Raw genomic sequence first — 11,632 nt, forward strand, 5'->3', positions numbered from 1 at the left:
TGCAAAGCCTAAATTATTTACTATCTGGCTGTTTATAGAAAAAGTTTGCTGACCCCTAATATAAAATAATAATATATGTCCAATTTCTGATGTGCAGACTAGAGATAATCTTTATGTAGTCTACATGAAGTAATCTGTTCAGTCAAAGAAACATTTTTCAGCCAATAATCTTATTCTTTTTTTTCACTATCATTCTTTATCTGAATTTGATAATAAATTGTCTTCATTTTCTTTTTCTCTCCCTCCTGGACCTCAGGATGATCAACAGAAAAAAGTGCAAAACTTATAATTAGTAATTTTCCACAGCAAGGCATGAAATCCTTGTGCCAAATGAAATCTTTAGGGGAAGCACAATGTATAAAACACATGAAGGGGGAACTGCTGAAAGGGGTCCCAGGGTGGGTGAGGAGTGATATGAACAAAGCCCTGCTTGCTTTCCTTTCCCTTCCACCCTTGTGGCTGAGCAGGCAGGGGCTTAAGTAGAGTCTTGGAGCAGTTTGAGAACTGTCCGTCTAGAACAGCGGTTCTCAACCTGTGGGTCGCGACCCCTTTGGGGGTTGAACGACCCTTTCACAGGGGTCGCCTAAGACCCATCAGAAAACACATATATAATTACATATTGTTTTTGTGATTAATCACTATGCTTTATGTTCAATTTGTAACAATGAAAATACACCCTGCATATCAGATATTTGCATTATGATTCATAACAGTAGCAAAATTACAGTTATGAAGTAGCAACGAAAATAATTTTATGGTTGAGGGTCACCACAACATGAGGAACTGTATTAAAGGGTCGCCGCATTAGGAAGGTTGAGAACCACTGGTCTAGAATGATGATTCAAATTGGATAATGGGTTTCTCTATAATTAATCAGTGTGACTTTGTATTTCTGTAATACACTAAATACTCGGTGCTCTTTATTTTTACTCTAGGGAAGGAAGGTCTTAGATATGCTATATGAATTGAAAATACATTTTACAAGTTTAAAAGGACTTACAGGGCCTGAGAAGTTAGCACCAAGATGTCAAATTGTAAATATTGCAGTAGAGATTTTTCTAAAAAGTGGAAGCATAGATGGTGCCATGTGGGTATTAAGAGGTAAGTTCTGATATATGCAAACAAAGTAATTTGTGTTGTATAAATTCTTGTCTATGTAATGAATTACCTTAAGTCAGCAATTTTCAACCTTTTTCATCTCATGGCACACAAACTAATTACTAAAATTTTGCAGCACACCAAAACATATATTTTTTGCTGATCTGACAAAAATAGGTATAATTTTAATTCAGTCACACCAGATGGCTATTGTTGTGTTGGCTGTTGTCATTTTTATTTGACAGTGTAAGGGATAAAAGGTCAGTACCCCTGACTAAATAGTCAGATATTGCATGTTTTTAAAATTTTTGAGGCACACTGATTGAAAATCGCTGCCTTTAGTTGGTATTGAATTGTGGGCGATAATTTGATCTAAACCCTAGTGGTTATGTAGGTAGGAAGATGAAAGGAGAAAGTTAACCTAGCTTTAAAGAAGAAATTGTATGAAACTTTGTTGAAAAGCTAGTTCTTACATTCTTGTAGGCACCATACTAAATTCTTTACCTGGATTATCTCAGCTAATCTTCACAGAAGCCCTATGAGTTTGGAATTATTACAATTTCCATTTTATGGATTTAAAAAAATGTTGTCAGAGCCCTAGCTGGTTTAGCTCAGTGGATAGAGTATCAGCCTGCGGACTGAAGGGTCCCGGGTTTGATTCTGGCCAAGGGCACATGCCTGGGTTGCGGGCTTGATCCCCAGTAGGGGACGTGCAGGTGGCAGATGATCAATGATTCTCATCATTGATGTTTCTATCTCTCCCTTTCTGAAATCAATGAAGATATATTTTTTTTAAATGTTATCAGAGACATTAAGCAATTTGTCCCAAGTGACATAAGTAAGGAGTGGAGGCCAGATTCAAAACCAGACAATCCAGGTTTAGAGCCTGCAATCTGCATAAATTCTATATTTGCATATACAGGCAAACATGACTTCCAGTGAAGATAAGCAGAGCTTACTTTCTCTGTAAATTAATCCATCCAGCAGAAATTAAAATGAAATTAAGCCAACAAAACAACTAAGGTTTGTTTGGTAGTAGTAGCACAGCATGGTTTCTAATGGTAACTCTGGCTACTTAGACCATCGGGTAGATTTTATTTGATAAAATGGGATAAGAATGCCCTAGCTGATTTTGCTCAGTGGATAGAGCATCAGCCTGCAGACTGAAGGGTCCCGGGTTCGAGTCCAGTCAAGGGCATGTACCTTGGTTGCAGGCTCCTTCCCGGCCTGGGCCCTGGTCGGGGCACACGCAGGAGGCAACTAAACGATGTGTATCTCTCACATCAATGTTTCTCTCTCTTTCTCTTCCACTCTAAAATCAATGGAAAAATATCCTTGGTTGAGTATTTTAAAATGTTTTTAAAAAATGGGATAAGAATAAGAGACCTCGAAAATTCAGGTGGGAAGATGGAATATATGCACAAGTGAAGCAAGTAGATAACCTTTAACACTAACCCACAAACACATACTGGCACATCTCCATATTCATATTGGTGCTTTGTTCAGTGCCTAATACAGACATCATGAGTAGACTTCATGATCAAAAGCTTGTTGAAAAGGTTTTCTTCAGCTTAACAAACCTAGCCAATGAGATTAGCTAAGTGGGGAAGAGTAAGATATAAAAATAGAAATTAGAGAAATGCAAGAGCTTACAAGCTCCGTTAGAAAGAAGAAATGTGGCAGGAAAAAGAAAGATTAAAATAGTTGATAAAAATGGGCTTGGGTCATTCTTTGAAAGGAAACTTCAGCCTGAAAGTTTCTGGCACAACTAGTTTTTCTCAAACCAGAAAATGAGGGGAGTTTGTGGTAGAGATGTGGAGTCGTCTGAGGAAATCTAAAATTCTTACAACTTTGATGTGTCCATTTTGAGATTATCTTTGAATTTTCTATAAGTTATAAGCACAGGATTCTCTTTTGCAGTGAGCATTTTAATTGAAAGTCATTTTCATATGTAAAATGTTCTTGCTTTAAAAGAAGCGCCCACAGAAGTATGCTAAGTTTTCCCCAGAATTTTTTTGTCTTAAAAGGGTTCTGCAGTAACAGGCAGAACCTTTCTTTCTCAAGAAAGAAATACAAGTGGGTGAATCTCATTTGTAGTGAGACTTATAAGAGAAGTGCATATTAAAATAACAGAACACCTGTCAGTCTAGCAAAGATCAGAGTTTGATGATTTGCTTTTTGTGAGGGCATATTGAAATGGGCATTCACATGCATTGTTTAGGAGCTTTTTGGCAAAATACCTGTCAAAATTGAAACTGCATATAGAGATAGTTTCTATTTAAAAGTAAACATTATTTTAAAAGTAAATCAACCAACATGTTCTCATCATAAGTAATAATATATGTGAAATCACAGATTTTTCTATTTAAGGTGATCCTTTTTAGAATTTGTATAATACACAAATAAATTATTAAACTTGTAGTGTAACATCTAAAATTAGTTCAGGTACCATCAATGATGTATATATCACACTTAGGAAAAGTTAGGATTTTTTTTTTTGCATTTTTGTTTGTTTTCTTTTGCCCAACTGACATTTTCTGTTTAACATAAATTGCTTTTTAAATCTTTAATAGTTTTGTTTTGTATTGTGCGTTAGGCAGTTCTTGGCTATCTCAAAATTACATATTCACTCATATGGTTTTTAAATTTTTTATTGTTACTTTTAAATTTTGATATGAGGTGGGAACCTAACTTTATCTCTTTTCCCCAAATGTTCCAACTCATCCTCTACTCACTTATTTGAAATGCCACTTTTATCATATATTAGAATCTTATATCTTCTTGGGTCAGTTTCTATACTACTCTCCCAGAGATCTCGTTTTCTGTGCTAGCACCATATTCTTTTTAGTTAATATAGCTTTGAATATGTGATAATATTTATCTTTATCTTTCATACTATTTTTTACTATTCTCAACTGTTTATCCTTTGGGATGTATTGAGTCAGTTTTGTTGACTATTTGGTCAGGATTATATTAAATGTATACATTTAGAGAAGAATGGATATGTTTTATTGTTTGGGCGGGGGTTTATATTTTTATTCATTTCAGAGAGGAAGGGAGAGAGGGAGATAGAAACATCAATGATGAGAATCATTAATTGGCTGCCTCCTCTATGACCCCTATTGGGGATCAAGCCCACAACCTGGGCATGTGCACTTGATGAAATCAAACCCTTCAGTCTGCAGGCTAATGCTCTATCCACTGAGCCAAACCAGCTAGGGCAAGAATGGATATGTTTAGATATCTCTTCCCTCTCCCTTAATCATAGTATTCACCATAGTAAAGGATAGTTATTTGCTTGTCTCACGGACTAGCCTGGAAATTTATTCAGTGAAGACTGTCTTTATAATCTTTCATTCTCAGTACCTACATTCAAAATCTTCATGGTAATGACTGAATATCTGTTATAAAAAATTTGATTCCCTTTTGACTCAGATTTTTAGACAAATGGAAATATTTCCCAACTATGGAACAGAGGAAAACATGAGAATTAATGCAATAAGAACTTTCCTCACCATAAAACTAGTATTAAGTACACCATAAACTGGCTTTTATTCTTAAGAATGTATTGTTATAAGTGTTCTTATAAAATTTGCATAAAAGTATTTATGTTGATAAAGTTGTGAACTGATTGAATTTAGCTTATTAATTTCCAAATGACTTCCCAACTATTGGTTTCATTTAACTTTGCTATAAAATAATGAACTGATTCAGATTTTTTAATATAGCTACACAATTTGGTAAGATTTCAAAATGAATCTCCTAAAATATATTAGTCTTTCAAACATGTATTATTCTACCTTAACAATAAACAATGAGTGCTAAATAAAGAACAATGAAATTTTTATGAAAAAAAAAGACCACAGTATATTTTTTGTGTCATATATCCATCAGATCTAAGAAAAAATAAGGAACTTCAGCATTATAGGTGATAATCTCTTTTTTTAAGCTGTGTGATGGGCACATAAGAGTTCATTTTATTTAACTTACATATGTTAGACATTCTTCTATACATATCAAATATTTTATGATAAAAATTGTATTTAAAATTGGGAGGAAAAGCTGTTCCCCAAGAATAGCAAAACTAATTATGTATTCTTTATTATAAAATTGTTGAAGTTTTCCACACAAATATTATTTTACATTATTACAAGTATGTTATAATGTGAACATTTTTGTCCTATAAAAATAAACATTAACTTCTGAATCAATAACTGATTAGTATACTAAGAAAATAAAGAATTTAAAAATAAGGTATTATGATCATCACTGTATACGTGTTTCTAATAAATTTGAGCCATGGTTATCTTTTTTGAGTACACATATTTTAGTTTTGTCACTTTCCAAAAGGTAAAAACATTAGTTGTGATTATACTAAGTGTAATTTTCATAGTGTAAATAAAGTGTTAGTACTTTTTTCTTTTTCGAAGAGTCAGAATGGATAATCGATACACCACAATGGCCTTGTGATAGACTGGATATACTCAATCGACACAATCTGCTCTGTACAATTGCACATGAAATCTTAGCCAAGAGCCTTTACAGACAGACATTTGAAGTTTTGCAAAATCTACCAGGTTTTCAAAATTCTCAAGGTATGTTTTTAAAAGTCTAGCTTAATTATCTCTTGCCCAAATGGTATTTAACTGTTAATAAGAAACAGTTCTCCACCTGTTTTGGTTGAGGTTCATATTCCAGCATATATTTTTAATGAAGTTGTTTTCTGTAAAATCTGTTTTCTGAAAATTGAATATGCTTTCCTGATAGTTTAAAAAATGAAAAGCAGCCCTAACCAGTTTGGCTCAGTGGATAGAGCGTCGGCCTGCGGACTGAAGGGTCCCAGCTTCGATTCTGGTCAAGGGCATGTACCTCGGTTGTGGGCACATCCCCAGTAGGTGGTGTGCAGGAGGCAGCTGATCGATGCTTCTCTCCCATCAATGTTTCTAACTATCCCTTTCCCTTCCTCTCTGTTAAAAAATCAATAAAATATATTTTAAAAAAGAAAAGCAGAAATGCTTATCTCTGAGTTGACCACAGTTCCTAACAGAAACCTTTTCATCATTCCCCTTTCCCTACCTCTGTCATGTCATCAGCAAACAATGTCAAGTGCCCCCAGCAAGCTTTATATCTTAAAATAATTCATTGCATTTAGAATAATGAAGAATACTTTTTCTTTTATTACTTAGCAAATATAGAACTTGATTTCCATTACCTTATAACATAGGTAAACATGAAATAAGTAGAAGAAATTAAGCAGATGACAAGCTCAAAGAAAAGAGAATGCTAATGTGGGCAGTGGCAGGTAGTGCTCTTGAATGCTAAAGCTCAGATCATACATGCACGGGAAGAGGGAGACCAGGAGGGAGGAGCAAAGGCTTTGAGTGGTGGGTTCAGAGTGACGGTTAGCATTTAATGAAAACCTTAACCTGAGGGCCTCCCCTTAGTGCTTCATCAATCAAAGCTGGTGTTTTAGGAAAGCTCCTCTGGTGGTAATGTTTAGGAAGAGACTAAAGGTAACGATATTAATTTTCTGGTGAGGCCTGGACACTAAAAGATCCTGAAGTGATTGAAGACCTAGAGTCTAGGTCAGTGGTCGGCAAACTGCTGTCCTTGAGTGTGGCTCTTCCACAAAATACCACGTGCGGGCGCACACATACAATGCGATTGAAACTTCGTGGCCACACGCAAGGGGCCAAAGAGCCCTGTGTGGCTCGTGAGCCGCAGTTTGCCGACCACTGGTCTAGGCTGTAGATTGAACTAACTGAATATAGGAAATAGAAGACTTAGAAATCTCCAAGGTGACTTCACTTTCTTCTAAGTGAAGAATAGAAAGGAATAGAATTACCCAATAAAGGATTTTCTTTTATTTGAAAGTGATTATTTTTGAGGGGATGATTTATTTTTACTCATGGTAAATACATGTCTGAGGTCTGAACTATAGAGAGAATGCAAACCATCGAGCCATCCATCTCAGATACTGCTGATGCGGTCACAGCTGGGGGTCATAGAGGTGTTCATGCAGCTTCTGAAATCATTGTCACCCTTCCTTTCATATTCCTCATTGTAAAATAAATTAACAGTTTGCTTTGGTTGAATGCCTTTTTGTTACTTAGAGAATATGTAAGATGATTGCTTTTGAGTGCTCCCAAAATGCCAAGGGGAGCAAAGGGAAAAGGAAAGTAGTAAGAGCGAGAGGTTTGAGAGACTAAGATAGACCAATTTCATTGTATCTTTTTTTTTTTCTTTTCAGAAGTTGTGGAGGTCTCACAGTATAGCCTTCTTTTTAATAAACTTCTAGATGCCTGTGTAGAAAGCAATAGTCTTGGTATTTCATCCTCCGTAGCAGAATTCATGATTTCAAAGAGTATCCCTATTGATTTTTCCTCTCTTAGAAGATTAATTACTTCTTTAGGAAGGAGTTGTTTATGGCTCAAAGCCAGAACCCACTACAAAAGTAAGTTGCATTTTTAAACAATTTTTTTGATATATTGGTTTTGACTTTGATTTTCTACCCCTGAATCCTTATATAATATTTACAACCAGACATTCAGATATGTACAAAGAGCAGTTAATACACATTCAAAGACAGTGGTCCAAGTAGCTATTCTGGTTTTTTAGTTATTCTGAAATTGTTGTGTTGACTTTAGCTTCAAATATATGGTTGTCATGATGAGGCTCAACAGTCATTTTTCAGAGTTTTTTAAACATTTCTCACTTCATATTTAACATTTGAAAACACTGTACAAAGAATAACTTTAAATGTACCAGGATAAAATCACTACCATATAATTTGTGAGATGAATCTGCTTCTAATGAACAGTTATTCTATACTGTAAGTAATTATCACCTATGGACATTTTGGAAGTCTAGATTTTCACCTATTAGAGTTTTAGTAAAGTTTGATCTATTATTTGATTTTCAGGTGCTCTTTCATTGAGTTGCTATCCACCACTAGAGGGAAATTTATACCGAAAACTTCTACGGATTCCTTCTTATTTATCTGAGGTTGAAATGCTTTTAGCTATTGAAATCTTCCTGGTATCCAATGCTAGTAGTATTCAGAGTCCTGGTACTCCTACCCAGACGCTGCAGATAGTTTTGAAAAGGTTGGTTGATATAACTTATAATTGCATCCTGAAAGCAGATCATGACTCCCTACACATTCCCTAGGAAGTAGATGATTTATATATTTATATAATTGTGTAGTGTATATTTACAAACTTGGTAACATTTAAATTAAGAATGTGACCTGTTTGAGACTTAAAACCAAAGCATTCAATAAAAACTTTTAACAACTTTAGAGATGCTGTAAATGGTTCAAGAGATGAGTCCTCTTTAGATGGATATCTAAAAGTTATTTATCTTTTTGGTCAACACTAAGATCTAAAAGGGAAATATGTGATAGTTTATTAGGTTCAATTAGCCTAGTTTCTGTATTTTAAAATGTTGTTATAGATGCATAAATAGTATTGTGTAGCTGTTGAATCACACTAGTATTCCTTCAAATAATTTTGTTCAAAGTCCCAGAATTTAGGCTTATACCATTTCTTATCAGTCTTACCCAGGAAACTTGTAATATAAGGATCTCATGGGACTCCTCCTTTAGAGCTGACAAGAATTTTGCTTCAGTTTATTGGTGTTACAAACCAGATCCTCAGATTGAATATTCTTTCATCTATCTATTACTGTGTATAAATTATCCCAAAACTTAGTGGCTTAAAACAGCAAATACTATTTTAGTTTCTATGGGTCAGGAATTTTGGAGTAGCTTAAGCAGGATGGTTCTGGCTCCGGATCTGTCCCGGAGTCAGGATGTGATCAGGAGCTACAGTCACCTACCTGATGGCTTGACTGGGGCTAGAGGATCCGTTCCCTAGATGGCTCACTCATGAGGCTGTTGGCAGGAAGCCTCAGTTCCTTGCCACGTGGGCCCTTCCATAAGTTCCTTGAGTGTCGTCATGACATAACAGCTAACTGCTCTCAGAGTGAGCAATCCAGGAGAGAAAAAGCAAGGAAGAAGCTGTGCTTTCTATGATCTCTGTCAAGAACTCTGAAGGCTCTGAGATTTTACCCTATTTGCAGGCTACGAGCAGTTTCATGGATCCTAGCATGACACCAGACTCCTGGGTTGGAAACAGAGGACTTTATTACTCTAGTGCAGCAAGCTGCATGATTATCTGCATATTTGTATCTCTCTTGTCCCAAGTCCCACAGATAGACCCAGAGGATACCTGCACATGCAGGAGGTTCTGTTACAGCAGAGGAATCCTGCACTTAGAAAACCCAAATCCTGGGTATTAAGCATGCCTGCTCCTCTGCTCTGCACCAAAACACTGTCTCCATCTTGAAAGGTTGTAACAAACCTGTCCTTTGCTCCAGAAGGAGAAACTCTTTTCTTTCAAGATTGTTCATCACATAAACATCATTGAAAGGAGTAGTCAGTGTTTCTGCTCTCAAAACTTCGGGAAATGCAAGGGACCCATGGAGAATTGTCATCTAACAACCTAGTGTCCAGAGTTGTACACTGTCATGTCTGCTTCATTCTATTTGTGGTAAATCAGGCATTTCATCTCGCCTATATGCAAAACAAATTAGGAAATAATTTTAGGGCCATTTTTGTTGTTGTTGACACTATTAACAAATGTTCCCATCCCCCTCCCCACCTTAGCCCACCTCAGCTCAGCCCCCAATCCCCTTTCCCTCTGGCCATCGCCACACTGCTATCTGTGTCTGTGTGTCATGCATATATGTTGTGGCTAATCCCTTCACCTTCTTTCATCCAGTGCCCCTCTCCCCTCTGACAGCTGTCATTCTGTTCCACGTATCCATACTTCTGTTTCTATTTTGTTCAGCAGTTGATTAGGGCTAGGGCCATCTTCTTTTTTAAACCAACGAAAATTGGCTTTTTTTTCCCCCTTCATTAGGTCTGTTCTTTTATGAGGGCTTCCTTATTTACCCTGTACACTGCAGTGGCTGAGGCATTGGGCTCCCCATCATCCTAATGAGGATGTGGTTTTCTCATAGGTTTTCATTCTCCACATATATGCAGCCTCTGTACTCATTTTTGGATTTTAGGGGTATTTGTGACCCCATCTTTAATTTTGTCCAAGCCAATATTGTTTTCTCTTATTATCATACTGAGCCCCATCTTGTTATAATAACCTCTATGAGAAAGAATTTTATTCATCCTTAAGAGTTTCAAAAACTGCACACAGTTGGCACATGCTCAATCTACCAGGTTCTAGGCACTAATTCCTAAGCCAGAAGGTACTAGAAAGCTCTTGACCAATCTTTCCTTTCTGTGACCGTTGGGGTTCCTGTTCCTCACTCCCACCACTCTGTAGACCACACTGTGCTGTTAATGCAGGTATGCTCATTCTTGGGATTTGCTGCTGGACCCTATAGATGCCAAGAGCAGGATTCAGCAAACACAAAAAGTGATGCTTAATATAACAACCACATCTCTATTTTAAATACTTCCCACTCCCTATCCCATAAGGGGAAAAAAAACCATTCGGTATGAACTTTATGAAATTTGAAGACTAGTAGAAAAGTTTTTAGAAAAGTAAATTTTAGCAATTTGTGAAGTATCTTAAATCAGGGCTGAAGAAAAATAACCACAAATTTAGTAAAGGAACACTGTAATTTCTGTTACCAAATGTTAGCTACATAGTATGTTTACAGTCAACAATAGGCAATGTCAAGGTAAAACATGTCAGTAACTCCAAACCTGATTAAATTCAATATTATTCTATGCATTATAATGAAAAATTATGCAATTTTTAACTTTGAAAATATAAAGATTGAGGTTATTAGCAGTGTTCTTGATCAGTGTTTTTCAGACCACGGGTTGTAGCCCATTGTGTGGTGCAATCAGTTTAGGGGATTGCAACCACATAATTAAAAATGAGACAATAGAAAATAGAGTACATTGTCATAAGGATGCATCTTGTATGAGGATTATACTAGGTCCCAACACAAAAGATCTTTCTTATTGTGTCATGGTCAAAAAACTTTGAAAGTCACTGTAGGAGAATGTAGTGAAAAGTCTGCCATAACTAATAATAATAAATGTAAATATCTTGAAGAAACTAGCTTCTTTTCAAGTTTCTGACTTTGTGAGGTCTTTTTACTTTATAGATGTGAAGAAAACAAGTCTCGGAGCAAGGATGATTATCAAGCTGCAGTGGAAAGATTAATGATGGCTGCTCGTTTATCAGACCCAAAGCTTTTCGTTAAGCACATGACCGTCAATGTTAATAAGGAGCAGGTTTATAGTTTGGAACATTGTTCTGCCCTGAAATGGTTGAAAGAGAACATGAAGTGGGCTGGAAAGGTTTGGCTTTTCAATAAACATTAGTTAATACTTTATTTTTTAAGTTCAAGTAATCATTGTTAAAAATAAAAGGCAATAAAAATAAAGACAGTTTTCATTATATTCAGCTTTTGCCCTTTATTGATTTATAGTAAGTTTGTAAACTTCAAACACTAAAAATTTTGATTGATGTAAGCAATTTGTAATAGTTTTGCCCCC

General features: G+C 35.9%; 1 protein-coding gene across 1 annotated transcript in view; it reads left to right on the forward strand.

The window, feature by feature from the left end:
- The window catches only part of TOPAZ1 (testis and ovary specific TOPAZ 1), a 45,735-nt gene extending 34,277 nt beyond the window's left edge, over positions 1-11,458 (forward strand). The window contains exons 16-20 of the mRNA XM_070391448.1: positions 936-1,101; positions 5,529-5,693; positions 7,349-7,552; positions 8,021-8,204; positions 11,239-11,458. Coding sequence (XP_070247549.1) covers positions 936-1,101; positions 5,529-5,693; positions 7,349-7,552; positions 8,021-8,204; positions 11,239-11,458 — 939 coding nt within the window. The remainder of the gene's footprint in view (positions 1-935; positions 1,102-5,528; positions 5,694-7,348; positions 7,553-8,020; positions 8,205-11,238) is intronic.
- The last annotated feature ends 174 nt before the right edge of the window (positions 11,459-11,632 follow it).

This window comes from Myotis yumanensis, unplaced genomic scaffold (assembly GCF_028538775.1).
Source record: "Myotis yumanensis isolate MYYU_CA2020_CCGP unplaced genomic scaffold, mMyoYum1.0.hap1 SCAF_14, whole genome shotgun sequence".
Lineage (NCBI taxonomy): Eukaryota > Metazoa > Chordata > Mammalia > Chiroptera > Vespertilionidae > Myotis > Myotis yumanensis.